At 42.7% G+C, this 20,543-nt stretch overlaps 1 protein-coding gene across 2 annotated transcripts in view; it reads right to left on the bottom strand.

Annotated features, from left to right (window-relative positions):
• EGFLAM (EGF like, fibronectin type III and laminin G domains) overlaps nt 1–20,543 on the bottom strand; it is a 273,167-nt gene that overhangs the window by 154,055 nt on the left and 98,569 nt on the right. For both annotated transcript variants that reach the window (XM_040338563.1, XM_040338572.1), the window contains exon 3: nt 1,888–1,971. In XM_040338563.1, coding sequence (XP_040194497.1) covers nt 1,888–1,971 — 84 coding nt within the window. The remainder of the gene's footprint in view (nt 1–1,887; nt 1,972–20,543) is intronic.

Here is a 20,543-nt window from a genome sequence, read left to right as displayed (position 1 = left end):
GGACGTGAGTCTGGCTGGGCATAGGATACGTTCATGGTGTAGGCAGTGATCCGGCGTATCTTAGGCAGTTGTTCCGACGTGGTTGTGAGCATGCGCAGGGGGATGCGTCCACGGCACGACGCATGCGCAGTTCATTAAATGTACTTGTCTGGCGCTCGGATCATCATTTGCATGGGGTCACGCCTCATTTGCATGGGTTTGCATGGGTCAAGCCCACTTCCACCTACGCCGGCCTGCGCCTTCGAAATCTATGCCACGCCGGCGCAGCGTTGGGAGAAATAGCTTGCTGAATGCAGTGCTTGCCTCTCTGCGCTGTGTTGGCGTAGCGCACAGGGGGATGCGCTGTGGCGGCGTAATGTGCGCCTGCTGTCTGTGAATCCGGGCCTATCTGTTAAAAATTCTACAAAATTTGAAAAATTAACCACTAAACCAGGGGTCTCAAACTCAAATTACCTGAGGGCCACAAGACAAGTTTGCATATGCCATGGGGGGCTGCATGCAAACTTTCAAACTTCAAAAACAACAGTACTGGTGTCAGCGAACACATTATTAACCCCCAGCACTGGTGTCAGCGAGCGCATTATTACCACCAGCACTGGTGTCAGCGAGCGCATTATTACCACCAGCACTGGTGTAAGTCAGGGTTTGACAAATTTGCTTGGAATCTAGGAGCCAGCTAAAAAAGTTAGGAGCCAGAAAACGCACCCCGTCCCGACGAGCTTGCGCGCAGAAGCGAACACATACGTGAGCAGCGCCCGCATATGTAAACGGTGTTCAAACCACACATGTGAGGTATCGCCGCGATTGGTAGAGTGAGAGCAATAATTCTAGCTCCTCTGTAACTTAAAACATGCAACCTGTAGATTTTTTTAAACGTCGCCTATGAAGATTTTAAAGGGTAAAAAGTTTGTCGGCATTCCACAAGCGGACACAATTTTGAAGTGTGACATGTTAGGTATGAATTTACTCGGCGTAACATTATCTTTCATAATATTAAAAAAAATGGGGATAACTTTACTGTTGTCTTATTTTTTAATTTAAAAAAGTGTAATTTTTTCCCAAAAAAGTGCGCTTGTAAGACCGCTGCGCAAATACGGCGTAACAGAAAGTATTGCAGCGATCGCTATTTTATTCTCTAGGGTGTTAGGATAAAAAATATATATAATGTTTGGGGGCTCTAATTAGAGGGAAGAATATGGCAGTGAAAATAGTGTAAAATGACATTAGAATTGCTGTTTAACTTGTAATGCTTAACTTGTAATACCAACGGCCACCACCAGATGGCGCCAGCTCACATCTGGTGATAATAACTTGTAATACCAATGGCTCACCACCAGATGGCACCAGCTAAAAAAAAAAGTTTGCTCCCCTCACTTCCACCCTGCCTGCGGGCCATTTATAACTGGTCCGCGGGCCGCAAATGGCCCGCGGGCCGGTACTTTGAGACCACTGCACTAAACCATTATGGTTAAAAAATCCTTGACAAAAATATTGTTGAAGCTACTAAAATTGGCCTGGGCATTTAAGCATCAATTACTTTTTGTCATCAAAGGGTTTACTTACTATCCACTAACCAGTAAAGACAACAAAATAAATTCATAGAATAAAGAAGGTTTTAGATTGAGTAAAATAATGAAAACCCAAACAACTAAAAATGTTGTCACCTTTTCCCCTCAACAAGCAAGGGTGTCAAGAAGGGAACAGATAGCTTTCATTGTTTGGTAATGGGCACCATAAAGTTTTCGCTTGAACACATTTTAATACATTACTTATCTTTCCTACTCCTTCTTCACCTGTTAATTGGAAGAAAGTCGTCTTCTGTAGCTTCTTATTGTAAATAATTTAGTAATACCATTCTAAATATATTCACATAATTAAGTAACTTACCAAGTTCAACATATCCAATTTAAGAGGAACATCCTGAGTTAGCTGTTTCACATGTTTACCGTTAATTACCTCTGTGTAGAAAACCTGTGAAGGAAAGATGGAAAATTAAAATTGCGGCCCAATTTGTACTTTAAGCTGATAAAGCGTCTCAACTTTACGTTTATAAAGTTGACAGTCATATCAACGGTTACTCATTAACGATGTACAGGAAAAGCTATTAAAAACAAAGTACAAATAAAATATTTAAGCTTGCTATAATTGCTTTGCTGGCTCAAATATATAGCCAGATTCAGACAGATTGCCGCAACTTTGCGGCGGCGTAGCCTAGCGTGTTTAGGCTACGCCGCCGTAAGTTAGCGAGGCAAGTACTTGGGGCCAGATTCACAGTCCGGCGGCGCAGCGTAACGTAACCCGTTTACGTTACACCGCCGCAAATTTTCCGATTTATTGCCGATCCACAAAGCACTTACCTGGAAATTTGCGGCGGTGTATCGTAAACAGGTCCGGGGCAAGGCGGCCCAATTCAAATGGGGCGGGTACCATTTAAATTAGGCGCGCTCCCGCACCGGACGTACAGCGCATGCTCCTGTCGCAAATTTCCCGACGTGCTTTGCGCAAAATTACGACGCGCCCACGTTTTGTGAATCGCGACGTGAAAAAAAGACTTGCGCCGGGAAAAAAAAAATTAAAAAAAATTTAAAAAGCGACGCGGGAAAGACGGGCATACTTTAACATGGTGGAGTACTTTTACACAATGTTAAAGGTGCCCTATCTTTGCGACGGAAATCTAACACTCGCGACGACGTAACGACGGGAAAAATCTTCGTGGATCGCTGTAACTCCTAATTTGCATACCCGACGCTGTATTACGACGCAAACTCCCCCCAGCGGCGGCCACGGTATTGCATCCTAAGATCCGACAGTGTAAAACAATTACACCTGTCGGATCTTCTGGTTATCTATGCGTAACTGGTTCTATGAATCAGTCGCATAGATAGAACAACAGATACGACGGCGTATCAGGAGATATGCCGTCGTATCTGCTCTGTGAATCTGGCCCTTGATTCTCAAAGTACTTGCCTGCTAAGTTACGGCGGCGTAGCCTAAAGCAGGCGGGCGTAAGGGCGCCTAATTCAAATTTGACTGAGGGGGCGTGTTTTATGGTAATGAGGCTTGAACCGATGTGATTGACGTTTTTTCTTAACTGCGCATGCGCCGGGCGCCCACATTTCCCAGTGTGCATTGCGACTAAGTCCGCCGCACGGGCCTATTGATTTTGACGTGGACGTAAATCCCTATTCACGGACGACTTACGCAAACAATGTGAAATATTCGAATTTCGAAGCTGGAACAGCGGCCATACTTTAACATTGTCTATGCCACCTAGGGGGCAGCTTTAACTTTAGGCGGCCTATCTCTTACGTAAACGGCGTAAATGTACTGCGGCGGCCGGGCGTACGTTCGTGAATAGGCGTATCTACTGATTTACATATTCTACGCCGACCGCAATGGATCTCTGTTTGAGAATACACTTAAACATAGGTCGGTGCAGATTCTGAGTTAGGTCAGCATATCTACTGATACGCCGACCTAACTCTACCTGAATCTAGCTAATAGTTTTTGCAAAAAAAGTTGACTTTTAAAGAAAACATTTAAAAATAGGGTATACTTCCTAAAGCCTAGAAAATGTATTCACTTGATACTCTCAGAAATAACCCATACCAGTTAAAGAGCAATTCCAGAGAAAATGAGTGAAACCAGTCAGGGAGATTCTAATGCCATTTAACAAACAATGTAACTGTGCAAGTATCCACAGAGCACCCCACAGGGTCACTGGGAATGCATTATTTGAAGTTTGTGCATTGTACGAGGGCTGTACTAAAAGTAATGCAAACATGGGCATTGACTTTTTTATTAATTTACGTAGGTCAATAAAATTAGACACGCGCAGAACGTAAAAATGTGTTTTGTTTGGGTTTCAGATAGGTCCATTATGTTACTAATTTTGTTTCCAAATTTGTTTAGTTTAGTTTAATTTTGTTCAGTTTATTAATTTTCGAACAAATTCCAAATTAAAGGGGTTGTAAACCCTTGTGTTTTTTTCACCTTAATGCATCCTATGCATTAAAGCGGAGTTCCACCCAAAAGTGGAACTTCCGCTCATCTTATTCCTCTCCCCCTCCGGTGCCACAATTGGCACCTTTCGGGGGGAGGGGGAACAGGATACCTGTCTATGACAGGTATCCTTTCCCACTTCCTGCTGCAGAGCTGTGACGTCACCGCGGCCCTCCCTCCTTCTCCCCTGGCCACCGGGCCAATAGGATAAAGGAGCAGACCGGAGCACATGCGCAGAAGGGTTCCCTGCGTGAAGTTAAAAGGCTACACTGCCGGGTTCCCCTACCCGCAATGGCGGCGGAGTGCCAACATTGTGGGTGCCGACATCGCTGGACTCCAGGACAGGTAAGTGTCCATTTATTAACCTCCCTGGCGCTATGATTCTTTCAGATTTTTGGTGCTGAAAGCGGTACAATTGTTTTGCATGGAAATTTGGCGTTTTATATTGTAGGCCTGTAATTCTTAGGAATAACTCACTTAAATCTGTCCAAACAAGAGTCTAGTAGACATGCCGGGTATGATAAAGTTTGAAACAAAAAATCATAAATTATAATATAATAAAAACTATAAATAATTATAACAAATAGTAATGTAATTATAATAAAAATTATTCTATAATGTAATCAAATCAAAAACACTGAAATTTGTTCAGTTGCAGAATTGTCGCTGTCATTACTTTTAGTGTTTGATGACGAATTTCCCCCTCAAATCGCTATCGCTCAATTCTGAAAGTCATTCTAATTTATTAAGTAAGGCATGTTTGTTATTTAAAAAATAAAACTGAACCCATAGTATCACTTTAACTCTTGTTAAAGGGGCTTCCAGATTCTGATAAGCCCCCCACCCGCAGACCCTCTCAACCACCACCCATGTTGGGGGTCAACAACATGGGGACAAGGTGCTTTGGAGTGGGGAGGGGCAGAGCCGTATCGTATTGTGTGTACGAGGCTTAACTCTTCCTCTATGGCAGGGGTACTGAAATAAAATTTAAGGAGGGCTGGTCAGTAAAATTTTCTTCCAGCGGAGGTCCAAGTCTCAAGTTTGTGCGATGACTCAAATTCTTCATATCACAGCCTCCGATATCATCACAGCTCCCCCTCTTTAGGGCTTAATCACCCTGGTCCTTTGGTAAAATGTAGGATTTTACTGTGTGGACACGTTAGGCCGCGTACACACGATCAGTCCATCCGATGAGAACGGTGCCTACACACCATCAGTTAAAAACCGATCGTGTCAGAACGCGGTGACGTAAGACACAACGACGTGCTGAAAAAAACGAAGTTCAATGCTTCCAAGCATGTATCGACTTGATTCTGAGCATGCGCGGGTTTTTAACCGACGCTTTTGCATACTAACCATCGGTTTTGACCTATCGGTTATCAGTCCATCGGTTCAATTTTAAAGCAAGTTCTAAATTTTTAGACCGAAGGATAACTGACCGATGGGGCCCACACACGATCGGTTTGGACCGATGAAAAGGTCCTTCAGTCCGTTTTCATCGGTTTTGACCAATCGTGTGTACGCGGCCTTAGTGTGAGCTCCAAAAATGTGAACGACCTATGTAAATTAATGTAAACCTTGCAACTTTCTCTTTCTCACCTTTGTGATTTACCAATCACATACTAACTTTTAAGGGAAGTTTGAATATGAATATTGACTGTGAAAAATGTCACAATACAGACATTTACATCAAACTTTCTGTATAGCCTCGTACACACGAGCGGTTTTCCCGGCAAGAAAACTGCATAAGCCCTGTACACACGGCCAGGATTCCCAGCCAAAGTTCTCCCGCAGTTTTCCCGCCGGGCTCGGCCGTGTGTACAGGGCTTATGTGTATCTGCATCGAGTGTGTTTGACAACTGCACCCCCCCCCCCGTATCATAAGCACGTATTTCCAGATCATAAAATTCTGAACAAAAGTTATTAGAGATTGGATTGGTGAGCTAGATCAATGCCTGAGTGTAAATGTGACATGAGAATAATGGTAACATGATCAACTTTGTCTTAGCTCTGACACCAAGTGGCTCTGTCACTTAGCCCTGAAGGGGCAACATGACAGGGTCTCTTTCATTTAGGCACAAACATCAAAATACTTAACATAATTTGGTAATGTTGACACTACAAATTCATGTAAGGAAAAAAAAAAAAACCATAAGTTACAGGTCAACCGTAATATGGTAGGGCAAAAAAGAAATTAAACCTGCAAAATACAGTAAGGCCGGGTACACAAGGTCGATCGATCCGATGAGAATGGTCCGACGGACCGTTTTCATCAGTTCACCGCTGAAGCGGCCTGATGGTCTGATGTGCGTACACACCATCAGTTCAAAATCCGATCGGGTCAGAACGCGGTGACGTAAAACACACGATGTGCTGAAAAAAACGAAGTTCAATGCTTCCAAGCATGCGTCGACTTGATTCTGAGCATGCGCAGGTTTTGAACCAATGCTTTTGTGTACTAACCATCAGTTTGGACCTATCGGTCAGCGGTCCATCGGTTCGATTTTAAAGCAGGTTCTATAATTTTTGTCCGAAGGACAAAAGACGGATGGGCCGTACACACGGTCGGTTTGGACTTTGAACTTTGGTCCGTTTTCATCGGTTTGGACCGATGGTGTGTACGCGGCCTGACCCATACAGATTTTGGTCAAATGAAGGGACGTTAACCACTTAAACCCCGTAAGGATTTCCCCCTTAATGACCAGGCCATTTTTTTTTACAAGGCAGCACTGCATCGTTTTAACTGACAATTGCAGTCGTGTGACGTTGCACCCAAATAAAATTGATGTCCTTTTTTTTACCACAAATAGAGCTTTCTTTTGGTGGTGTTTGATCACTTCCAAAGAAATAATTAAAAAAAATTCTTCATCAGTTTAGGCCAATATGTATTCTTCTACATATGTTTGGTAAAAAAAAAAAAAACGCAATAAGCGTATATTGATTGGTTTGCGCAAAATTTATAATGTCTACAAAATAAGGCATATATTTATGGCATTTTAATTATTATTATTTTTGTTTACTAGTAATGGCAGTGATCAGCAATTTTTTGCGGCGCTGCAACATTGTGGTGGACAGATCGGACACATCAACATTTATAAAGTGATCAGAGCTAAAAATAGCCACTGATTACTGTATAAATTACACTGGCAGGGAAGGAGTTAACACGAGGGGGCGATCAAGGGGTTAAGTGTTCCCTTGGGAAGCGTTTCTAACTGTGGGTGGATGGGAATGACTGGGAGTAGAGAGACATCGCTGTTCCTAAATACTAGGAACAGCAGATCACTCTCTACTTCCCTAACAAAACGGGATCTGTCTATTAACATTGACAGATCCCCATTCTGGCTCTCTGAGGAGCGATTGCGGGTTGCCGACAGACAGTATAATGACGGCGGTTGGTCGGTAAGCAGTTAAAATGCGTTCTACACTTTTGTTGGGATTAAAAAAAAAAAAAAAACAATGCCTTCTGGGTGATCGAAGTCAATTTCAAGGTTTTTACCAAACTTTGTTGTAGATTCCTACCTGTGCTCTGAAGAAAAAGCTGCATGTTTGATTATGTCAATGTGCAAAGTGAATCTGAATGGGAGTGACATCTTTATTATTAGTCAGCTGATACACTTGCAGAGTTTTAATGAAAAAAGATGCAGTGTGAGCATCCCTTAAGGAGGATTTCCACCCAAAAATGTAACTTTTGTTTTTCGGAATCCTCCCCCCACCGGTGTCACATTTGGCACTTTTCAGATACCTGTCTAATTCAGGTATTTGCTCCCACTTCCGGGCATAGATAGCCGCTGTATCTGCGGCTATCTATGCCATATCCGTGCCTCCTCCGCCCCCCCCTGTCTTCTGGGAGACACAAAGGTACTAGAAAAGACAGAAAACAAAAAATAAAATATTTGGACAGCCGCACTCCTGGTAAAGATTCCTGAATTGTCCTTTAATGGTAAAATGGAATAAACTACAGTCCACAGCAAAAGGTGAAAATGGGATACACAGCTGACGTTTCGCACTGATACTCAGTGCTTACCGTATTTATCGCGGTATAACGCGCTTCCGTGTATACCGCGCACCCCTAATGTTGCCCCCCGAAATTCCTGTAAAAAAAAAAGTTATATGATTTTATTACTTACAGTTTTGGTGTCTTCCCAGCGTCCATCGTCCGGTCCGGCGTCCGTCTGCCGCCTCGATGGTGTCCTCCCGGCTTCTCCAGCGCGCGCCTCACGTCGAGTCCCCGCTTCCCGCGCTCAGTTCAAACGCCTCCGCTGACATATACCGAGTGCAGTACACTCGGGTACATTCGGCAAGGCTCGGCTTAGCTCGCGCTCACGCTCTGTGACGTTTATGCGTGAGCACGAGCGAAGCCGAGCCTGGCCGAATGTACCCGAGTGTACTGCACTCGGTATATGTCGGCGCAGGATTTCAAACTGAGCGCGGGAAGCGGCTATCGGCGTATATCGCGCACCCACGATTTTCCCCTTATTTTAAGGGGAAAATAGTGCGCGATATACGCCGATAAATACGGTACTTCTTTACTAGAAAAGAAAGCAGGGACCAGTGAGATCGCGCAGCGTGACTCACGCAAGCGCAGTAGGGAACAAGGAAGTGAAGCCGCAAGGCTTCACTTCCTGATTCCCTTACCAAAGATGGTGGCGCCTCCACCCGAGAGTCGAGGGACAGATCGGGTTTGTGTGCTGACATCGCAGGCACGCTGGACAGGTAAGTGACCATATTTTAAAAGTCAACAGCTGCAGTATTTGTAGCTGCTGACTTTAAAAAAAAAATGGCAGAACTCTTTAAGAAGTGAGTGACCTTTTGGAAGTAGCTCATCAAAAATGTAATTTTGTTACAGAGGATGCCTGAAATCTGACTTGTATTTAAGTGCAGACTTCTGGAAAAAGCAGTGAGCCAATCACACAAGCAGGACATTTCTTGGGGTGTTCTGTAGAGCAAACTTGTACAGGAGGGCTGTGGGTAGCCATATTGTACTGAATTTTACAGAAAATGTAGATTTTAAAGGAAAATTATTTTTTAATAACATTCAATAATAACATTCAATTACAATATGGATTGTGTAGCAATTGTATATGATATCTATTTTTTTTTATTTTTAATTGCTATTTTATACCCACAAAATTGGAGTTACCTTTCAACTTCTAATGGTTTAGGTCAGGGGTACTCAAACTTTTTAAACAGGGGGCCAGTTCACTGTCCCTCAGACCGTTAGAGGGCCGGACTATAAAAAAAACTATGAACAATTTCCTAAGCCCCCCCCCTCACCATTGCAAGCCCCTCACGATCATTGCAACCCTCCCCCTTCATCATTATAAGCCCCTCATTGCAAGCCCCCCTCACAATCATTAGTTGCAAACCGATCATGATCATTGCAAGCCCCCCCCACCTCACCATCATCATTACATCATCATCCCGTCATTGCAAGCCCCGCCTCGCCATTATCATTGTAAGCCCCTCATTACAAGCCCCCCCCTCACAATCATTAATTGCAAGCCCCCCCAATCATCATTACATCATCATCATCAGCCCCTCATTGCAAGCCCCCCTCACCTTTGCAAGCCCCCCTCACCATCATCAGCCCCTCATTGCAACCCCCCTCACTATTGCAAGCCCCTCATTGCAAGCCCCCCCCCCCACCTTCATCATCAGCCCCTCATTACAAGCCCCCACCACCATTATCATTACATCATCATTTTATCATCATCAGCCCCCCCCACCATCATCATCATTTCATAATCATCAGCCCCCCCCCCCCACCATCATCATCATCATTATTACATCATCATCAGACCCCCCCCCCCCACTATCATCTTTATCATCATCATCACATCAATATCAGCCCCCCTCACCATCGCAAGCCCCCCCTCCCTCCCTCACCATCGTAAGCCCCTCACACTCACAGCACTTTCTCCTTACTGTGCCACTGCTCACTCAACTGCTGTGACGGTCCCGCTGTGCTCACAGTGTTGGGAACAGTTCTGGCGCGCTGTGATAAATGTCCCACCCTCCTCCTCCTAGACCAGCTCGTCTGATAGACAGAACACTGGCTCTATCACACAAGCTAGTCTAGGAGGAGGAGGGCGGGACATTTATCACAGCGCGCCCGAACTGTTAACACTGTCATCTCCGTGACACAGCGGGATCGCTGTGTTACAACCTGCAGTGTAACCGGCGTTGCCTGTCAGGGTCGGGTGGGCCGGTTACAAGTCCTCCGCGGGCCGCATGTGGCCCGCGGGCCGTAGTTTGAGGACCCCTGGTTTAGGTGATCTAACTTCACCATAAAGAGTAAAATAACATAATGACCCAACTTTCAGCAGCTCAGCCTCAGTGCAGCCAATGTCAAGGTAGACATGAAAAGTTTGCTTGTTCATTTTTCATGGCAGTTTTTTTTTTACAGTAAATAATGTTTACTGAAGCTTTACCATTCCTACAATAGGTGATGTTTGGTACAATCAATCCTACGCAGGCCAAATCTACAAAAAAAACAAAAAAAAAAACGCGTTGACTGTCTATTAGAGACACAGAGACTGCTGTTCCCGCGTTCATCTCTCTCCCATCTCTTTCCAGCTACATCCTCTTATTGATTAGTCTGTCCATCCCATTGTTACTAATTAGGTGGAAATTGTCATCAAAGCATAGCGGGACAGCCTATTGGGACCCCAATCTCCTCTCCAGCATTATCTCAGGAGGATAAACTCATTTTCTGTTTCAATAAATGACAGGGGTCCACATAACACATCTTTCAGATTCGATCTAAAAAACCGCAGCGGCGTTTAATGATTCTCGCTGGCAAAACACCTTTCCATTCCAGCCAGCGCCATTAAGAATTTTCATCCCGTGTGCATTTAACTTCAAGCACCCGTAATTTATGATTTAATTTTTCATCAATAGAAGTAATTGGTCTCTCACTTCCTCTAAATTCCAATACCCGTGGGCCGCGTACAATTAATTTTTATGGCTGCTTCTGCGGAAAATTTATTAAGCTTGTCTCTCATTGTTTTGTTTCTTGTTAAATCTTGCCTGGAGTCCGTAGTTTATGCAGATGGTTTTTAAATATGTGGCCCAAGAGAAACAGAGAAAGATGAGAATATGGGGCCCGACCAATCAGCTGTGCCTATAAAACATGCTGTGCACTGCTTTCAATGGCAAGTCCACTTGTAGGACTGATGGATTGAAACAAGACTAGTGCACATAATTAACTTGCTAGAGGTCAATCTTATTTTATTTTTTTTATTTAAGATGCTAGCAGAAAAGTTGAAGGATTAAAATTGACAAAAGGTTACATTCTTGGAAAGAGCTAGGCCTAACATTCCCAGCTAGGGTTAAGCAACTGCATGAATGCAGAGCCAAAACTAGGAATGCACGATACAACTTTTTTAGCAACGAGTACGAGTACCAATACTTTTTTTTAAGTACTCGCCGATACCATGTACTGATACCAATTCCTGGAGATCTAGATTAGGAGGAGCAGGGGGTCTCCATCATTTATCAGTGTGCTGTGTAATATTACCATCTGGACAGGGCCGCCATCAGGGGGGTACAGGCAGTACACCTGTAAGGGGCCCGGAGGTCCCCAGGGGCCCGGATGGCAACCCCCTTTTTTTTATTTATTTTTTATTAAAAACATATATATTTTTTTATATATTTTTATAAAAAATATATATTTTTTATATATTTTTGTATTTCTTTTATTTTTTATATATATATTATATTATTATTATTATTATTATTATTATTATTATTAAAGGGCCCAGAGGGCCCTGTATGGCAACCCCCCTTTTTTTATAATTTTTTTAATTTATTTTTCATATTATTTTTTATATATATATATATATATATATATATATATATATATATATATATATATATATATATATATATATTATTAAAGGGCTCAGAGTACCCCAGGGCCCCATGTGGCAAACCCCCTTTTTTTTATTTATTTTTTATCAAAGGGCCCAGAGGTCCCCAGGGCCCTGGATGGCAACCCCCCCCCCCTTTTTTTTTTATAAATGTTTATTTTTTTTATATTTTTTTATTTATTTATTTTTTATTAAAGGGCCCAGAGGTTTCTTTTTTTTATTAAAGGGCCCAGAGGTTTCTTTTTTTTATTAAAGGGCCCAGAGGTCCCGGATGGCAACCCCCCTTTTTTTGTAATTTATTTTTCTAAAAAAAAAAAATTTATATATATATATATATATATATATATATATATACATATATATATATATATATATATATATATATATTTTTTTTTTTATTAAAGGGCCCAGGGCCCCAGATGGCAACCCCCCTTTTTAAAAATAAATACATTTAAATATATATTTTTTATATACATATATTTTTTTATATATATTTTTCTTTATTTCTTATTTTTTTGTAAAGGGCCCCCCCGCTTCTCGATTCGTGGAACCCCCCACTTCTCAATTTCAGGCGGCAGCACCTCCCCCCGGTTCTCTTCTCCAGGGGGCCCATGCCTGAAGCTGTAAGGGGCCCCATAATTCACCCTAATCACCCTGTGCAGAACAGATTCCCCGTACTTACCTGGCCCCCCTTTCTTCCCCCCCTACAGCACTTCCGGCTTTCCTCCTCTCCCACCGGTTGTTGCTGTGGATGTTTTAGGATGAGTGGGGGAAGAGGTCAGTAAATATGCCATTTACCGGCCCCTTCCCTTTCTGAATGAATATTGTGAGTGATCGGTAGAGTGTGTTTGAGCTTTGGGGTGCACACCCTAATGCCAAAGCCTGTGTACACCTATACATCTGGATGAGACCAAGTAATGAAGAAACAAAGCACTCCCAACACTCAGCACTGTTGGCCCCAAAACTACGAGGACCAACTGAGCCCAAAGGTATCGGTTTTAAGTATCGGGGCATTTTCACGAGTACCGATACTTGTGTAAATTCCTAGTACCGGCACCAATATCGATACCAGTATCGGTGCATCCCTAGCCAGAACTGTTTTTCTTTTGGATAGTGTAGGGCGGGTTTAAACCCCTGCCAGGTTATTGCTGTCTGTTTACTGCTAAGGACATTTCCCTTTATTTCCTGACCCAGAGACACAACATGAAATTATAGGACATCCTCCCAAAGTGAGAGGTATACTCCTTTTAGACAGTCATCCCTGGAACAGGTGTCCCTACTAGAAGACAGGGCCGGGACAAGGGGTTTTTTACTTTCTGCTATAAAACACATCCAATAAAAAAATGCAAACATCGAATTTCTTCATAAATTTAGACCAACATGTATTATGCTACATATTTTTGGTAAGCAAAAATCCCAATAAGCGTATATTGATTGGTTTGCGCAAACGTTATAGCACCGAAAAACCATGGGATATATTTATGTAATTTTTATTATTTAAATTATTATTATTTTTTGCTAGTAATGGCGGTGATCAGAGACTTATAATCGGACACTAATGCTGCGTAACCGATAGAAAAAAAACGATCGTTTGTAGGCACGTCCATCAGTTAAAAATCCATGCATGCTCAGCCAAAATGAGGGGACGGGAGCGCTCGTTCTGGTAAAACTAGCATTTGTTATGGAGATAGCACATTCATCACGCTGTAACAGACAGAAAAGCGCGAATCGTCTTTTACTAACACAAAATCAGCTAAAGCAGCCCCAAGGGTGGCGCCATTGGATTTGAACTTCCCCTTTATAGTGCCGTCGTACGTGGTTTACGTGACCGCGTTCTGACACGATCGTTTTTTTAACCGATGGTGTGTAGGCACGACTGACCATCATTCAGCTTCATCGGTTAACCGTTAACGGTTAACCGTTAACCGTTTTCATCGGATGGACCGATCGTGTGTACAGGGCATTAATGACACTTTTTTGAGGACCAGTGACACTAATACAGTGATCAGTGCTAAAAATATGCACCGCCACGATACTAATGACACTGGCAGGGAAGGGGTTAACATCAGGGGCGATCAAAGGGTTAAACGTGTTCCCAGGGAGTGCTTGCTAACACTGGTGAATGTGCTTATACTGTGGGAAGGCAGAGATCCGTATTCCTTCTTAGCCGAAGCACAGGATCACTACCTTCCCCTCTGACAGAACGGCGATCTGCCTTCTTTACACCGTTCTGCCTCTCTTGGGAATGTTGAGTCCCCCGGACCCGCTGATTGGCTCCTGCTGTGTCCAATCACATCGGGAGCGGATCGCCGGCACCCCAGAACTGGAAGTGCAAAATCACATACCCTGTTTCCCCGAAAATAAGGCCGGGTCTTATATTAATTTTGCCAGCCAAAAACACACTAGGGCTTATTTTCGGGGTAGGTCTTATATGCTGTCTTCTCTCCCCCCTGCCTGTCAGAAATCCCCTGTGTAAATTCCTAAAATTTACAGCACCTCATATTGCATAATGTGTATGTCTGCAATTCAATTGTGCCACATACCTTCTTCTGGGCACATCTGTAACCCTTTGAAGCTCTCTTCCCCTCTTCAAGCACTGCAGAGGGAGGGGGGCCCGAGATCCCTCGCTGACAGCTTGCAGAAGAGCAGAGCAGCCCGACATCAGCTGATCGCTGCTTGGCGATTCTGTTCCCCGCCGGAGATCTAAGGAATGCAGAAGGAGGGGGCCCGAGATCCCCCGCTGGGAGGAGAGGGGAAGAGGAGAGCAGCGCGAGTACAGCTGAGAGCACAGGGAGGTCAGCGCTATACCAAAAGGTATTTGGCACAACTCGCTATATAATAGTGTAATATAGTGGACTCTAGTATTTCCCCGACACTTTAAACTAGGGCTTATTTTCGGGGTAGGGCTTATATTGCAGCCCTTCCTGAAAATCGGGATTAGTCTTATTTTCGGGGTAGGTCTTATTTTTGGGGAAACACGGTATCTGTACCTGATTTTGCACAGGAGAGCCGCCTTGCCGCCGTATATGTACTGTATCCGGTCAGCAAGCGATTAATAATCTCACTGACCAATGATGCCATGAATTCTATTAATCCCAATGAGCTCTGACGCAGGAGCGTTTTTCTTCTTTGTTCCTACTGGACACATTCTGGTCCAAAAACAGGCTGACAAACTTCGAACTGTATCTTTTTATATAAGTATGAGGACCCTTTGGTATAACACAATTTTACACTTCCCTGCTAAAAGCTAGTTTAGGCTTTATACACTCCGGATTTTATAAGAGCAATGTGTACAGCAAGCTTTTAAAAAACATTTATAAAGCTTTCAGCCAGCTTCCAGCAGCTTTCTTTAGAAATACTTGAAGCACCACTTGAGCCTTGTTGAAGACCCGATGGCAGCGTGTTTGAATTGACAGTCACAATTCCCATTAAGATCTCTGTTCAGTATCCAGCTTCCAGAAAGCTTTGTAAATGCTTTTGTAAAAGCTTTCTCGACACACTGCTCTTCATGAGCACAGGTCATTGATGCCTAAATGTCCAACCTGGTTAACCTAAATCCAATGGAACTCACTCTCAGTTTAAATAAGCTAAATACTAGACATGTGCACTGCCGAAAAATGTGTTCGTTTTAGTTTAATTCAGGTTTTTTTTTGCTTTTTTCGGAAATTCGAAAATTCAGAATTCGGAAATTCAGAAATGTGAAAATTCGGAAATTGAAAATTCGGAAATTCGGAAATCGAAAAATTCGGAAATTTCGGAATTATCGTATTTGTCAAAATTAAATTATAAAAAAAAAAAAAAAAAAAATTGTAACTAAACGAATTGCACATGTCTACTAGATACATTCAAGGTACATAAATAGAAAAGGATTCTGTCGCACAGCAAGGCAATTCTAGTGTCAGACCTCTGCAGACAGATCATGGTTTCCCCACACGTCCCGCTGTGCAACTGTTGTTAGGAGTCAGGCTTTTCTACTTGGGCTGTGGCTGCTTTAGCCCGGGTTCACACTTCAAAGTCAGACCCCAGCGCAACTTTGGCTCAACTTGTATGCAGCTTCTTTAACTGCTTGCCGACCAGCGCACAACTATTTACGTTGACAGCATGGCATGGACAGGCAGAAGGATATATATATATGTCCCCTTTTTTTTTTTAATTATAATTCTTTTTTTATTTTAAAACAAATCAGTACAACAAATATATATAAAAAAAAATAAAAAATACATAACAGAACATTATTACAAAACAACAGTCTCAGTCCATCTTATTATTATACATCCCCTTTAACCTTGTTGTCAAAATCAAACATATATCTCCTTCTTACATATCTCTCCCCTTCCCAAACATCCCTGAGAGAGAAAGAAGAAGAAAGGGAGAAAAAAAAAAAACAACAACCCACCCTACTTCCCTCTCCTCCGAGCCTTCTCCATATTCCTGTGGTTTCTCATTAAATCCCACATATACCCAATCCAAGTTCCCGGGCTCCTTCTATACCATTCTATACCATTCAGCCTTATCCCCCTTAACCTTCCCCCCTGTGGTATATATGGGACTTCCAGGGAGTCCAAGTTCTTAAATATTTTTCCCTTTTATATTGTGTTGTCAGGACCAACTCTTCTAATTTGCTTATTTCCCTAACTTTACATATCCACATCTCCGCTGTTGGTGGAACTGGTGACTTCCACCTCTTCGTTATACAGGCCTTAGCGGCATCTAATAGATGGCATATAATCATTTCCCTATAGGCTTTTTCTGGTATTTGGTTTAAATGCAGAAGATAGAATTCCGGATCTTCCGGAATCTCATAATCTGAGCAAAACTGTAAAGCACTTTTAATCTCTGCCCAAAAACTCCTTAGCATTGGGCACTCCCAGAATATATGTAGCATCGTTCCTTTGCTTCTCTGGCACCTCCAGCATTTATCTGATATGTCCCCTTTAACCACTAGCCGACCAGCCGCCGCAGTTATCTGTCATTTTGCATTCCAGCCAGTGGCATCTTTACAGCAATCAATGCATTTTTATAGCACTGATCGCTATAAAAATGCCAATGGTCCCAAAAATGTGTCAAAAGTGTCCGCCATAAGGTCGCAGTACCGATACAAATCGCTGATCGCCACCATTACTAGTAAAAAAAATATATTAATAAAAATGCCATAAAACTATACCCTATTTTGTAGACGCTATAATTTTTGCGCAAACCAATCAATAAGCGCTTATTGCGTTTTTTTTTACGAAAAATATGTAGAAGAATATGTATCGGCCTAAACTGAGGAAACAAATAGTTTTTTTATATATTTTTTGGGGATATTTATTACAGCAAAAAAAAAAATTTTTTTTTGAAATTTTCGCTCTATTTTTGTTTATAGCGCAAAAAATAAAAACCGCAGAGGTGATCAATTACCACCAAAATAAAGCTCTATTTGTGGGAAAAAAGGGATGCCAATTTTGTTTGGGAGCCACGTCGCACGACCGCGCAATTGTCAGGTAAAGCGACGCAGTGCCGAATCGCAAAAAGCGGCCCAGTCATTGACCAGCAAAATGGTCCGGGGCTAAAGTGGTTAAGAAGCTGGCATTGTAGGTGTGCGCGCGCGCGCCGGGAGCTCGGGTGCGCGCGCGCCGGGAGCTCCGTGACTCTGGCTGCGGGTCCCAAGGACTCGATCTCCGTGGGCAAACCCGAGATAGTGTCACGGTGAGGAAGAACGGGAAAATGCTGATGTAAACAAGCATTTCCCCAGTCTTCCTAGTGACAGGACAGTGATCACAGCTACCTGTAATTGGAAGTAGACAGAAAAAAAATTCGTTTTTTTTTGTTCTGTTTCGTATCGTTCCGTAGGTTCGTTTCCGTTCGTTTTTCGTAAGACGCCCGTTTTCCTGTTCGTTCCCGTTCGTTTTTCGTACAACGAGATTTTTTCGTATTCCGATCGTTTCGTATTTTCGTACATGCGGGATGGTTCGTTATTCTGTTTAATTCATGTTCGTTACTTGTTAGACAATAATTTTCGTGAATTTTCGTCAATGAGTTGCATTCTGTGTTTTGGATTCCTTTTTCTGTTCGTGTTTTCGGTCGTGTGTTCGTGTGACATCTATGACAATTTGTTGTGGATGTCATGTGGGCATGCGACTGAAGATACGAACAGAAAAAGGATTTTCGTCATTTTGTACTTTCGTAAATATATTGCGGGATTCGCGGCACTTTCAACAAGTGGCTCATCCATATTAACGATTGTTAAGCCCCATACACTTGGTCAGACTTTTTTAACAACAAACATAAAAACAATCGTTTTCCGTTCGTTCTCAGAAAATTTGTTCGTTTTTAAACTCCATCAGAAAACCATTTTTGGGTTCAAAAGTCTGGCCAACTGATCTCCCTTCAGATGAAAATCCACAGAAAAGTTTATTTGGCATTACTGTACTACTCAGCACAAAAGAGAAGCTGCTAACTACACTCACTGCCCATTCAAAAAAACGAAAATTACATCTGTGGCAAGGGATTTGCATTCTGTGTTTTGGGTCCTTTTTCTTTTGGTGTTTTCGGTCGTGTGTTCGTGTGACATCTGTGGCAAAAGATTTGCATTCTGTTGAATCCAAAATACGAACAGAAAAAAGGAATTCAAAATACAGGGTGCGGGTCTTTTGTTGTGGATGTCATATGAGCATACGACTGAGGGTGCGAACAGAGAAGGGATTCAAACAGGATACAGAGTGCAAATCTTTTGTTGTGGATGTCGTGTGAACATACGGCTGAGGATACGAGCAGAGAGGGGATTCAAACAAGATACAGAGTGCAAATCTTTTGTTGTGGATGTCGTGTGAACATATGGCTGAGGTTACGAACAGAGAGGGGATTCAAACAGGATACAGAATGCAAATCTTTTTTTATAGATGTAATTTTCGTTCTTTTGCCGTTTTCGTTTTGTCGTATTTTTGTCACCTCGTTCGTTCGTATTTGCGGTTGTTCGTTATGCGGCTCATTCGTAATCCCGTTGTTTTCGTATTTTGGTGCTTTAATTTTTTCGTATGTACACATTATTCTGCGGGTACGAAAATTAAAATTTTCGTACGAAAATAACATTTGTACGAACGGGAATGCACATATCTAATTGGAAGCTGTGATCACTGTTGTGTCACACATAGCCCATCCCCCCTACAGTTAGAAGCACTCCCTAGGCACACGTAACCCTTTCAGCACCACCTAGTGGTTAACTCCTTCACTGCCAGTGTCATTTTCACCGTAATCAGTACATTTTTATAGCACTGATCGCTGTAAAAATGATAATGGTCCCAAAAAAAATTCAAAAGTGTCAGATGTGTCCCCCATAAAGTCGTAGTCATGATAAAAATTGCAGATCACCGTCATTACTAGTAGAAAAAATACTACCAAAAATGACATAATTATATCCCCTATTTTGTAGACCCTATAACTTTTGTGCAAACCAATCAATATATGCTTATTGCAATTTTTTTAACCAAAAATATGTAGAAGAATACGTATCGGCCTAAACTGAGGAAAATTTTTTTTATAAATTTTTGGGGATATTTATTACAGCAAAAAGTAAAAAATATAGAATTTTTTTCAAAATTGTCGCTCTATTTTTGTTTATAGCACAAAAAAAATTAAGTTTTTTATTACTGTCTGTGCCCCTGTTAGGGAGGTTCATCCTACCAATTTGTAGGAAAAAGAGGGGAAATCTTCCAATGGGGACACTAGTTCTGGTGACCTGGGGGTCCCCAAGGAATTGCCTTAATTTGCAGGGATTTCCTGTCACTTCCTGTTTGGCTATGAGACAGGAAGTCAAGGGAAATCTCTGCAATGGGACAGAGATGGCAAACAATAAACTGAGGGGGTTGAATGAAAATAATTGAGGAAGGAGGAAGAATAGGCTCCAGCAGCATTCTGTAAGTCCTAGGCACTATAATGGCTCTTTGGCCTTTTATAGCTTTAATTACACCCATAGGGGCAGATCCACAGAGAACTGCACCCGTGCAGCGTATCAGAGATACGCTACGCCGCCGTACCTTACCTGGCGTAATTTCGAATCCTTAAAGATTTCGTGCCGTAAGTTATGGTGGCGTAGTGTATCTCTGGCGGCGGAATTCAAATCGGCGATTAGGGGGCATGTTTCATTTAAATGAAGCGCGTCCCCGCGCCGAATGAACTACGCATGCGCCGTCCCGAAATTTCCCGCCGTGCATTGCGCTAAATGACGTCGCTAGGACGTCATTTTTTTAAACTTAGACGGGACTTACGTCCATCCTGATTCACGGACGACTTACGCAAAAAAAAAAAAAAATTCAAATTTTGACGCGGGAACGACGGCCATACTTAACATGGCAAATCTACCTATACGCCGCAAAATACCAGCTTTAACTATACGCCGGAAAAAGCCGACTAGAGAAGATGTAAGAGAATGCGTCGGCCACGCGTACGTTCATGGATCGTCGGAAATAGCTCATTTGCATACCCGACGCGGAAAACGACGAAAACGCCACCCAGCGGACGCTGAAGTATTGCATCTTAGTTTCGAAGGCGTACGAAGCCGTACGCCTGTCGGATCTAACCCAGATGCCGTTGTATCTTGGTTTGAGGATTCAAACTAAAGATACGACGCAGGTAATTTGAAAGTACGTCGGCGTATCAGTAGATACGCCGGCGTACTCGCTCTGAGGATCT

This window comes from Rana temporaria, chromosome 1, assembly GCF_905171775.1.
Source record: "Rana temporaria chromosome 1, aRanTem1.1, whole genome shotgun sequence".
Taxonomy (NCBI): domain Eukaryota; kingdom Metazoa; phylum Chordata; class Amphibia; order Anura; family Ranidae; genus Rana; species Rana temporaria.
The sequence above is the reverse complement of the archived record's forward strand: the minus strand, read 5'-3'. Positions and strand labels throughout refer to the sequence as shown.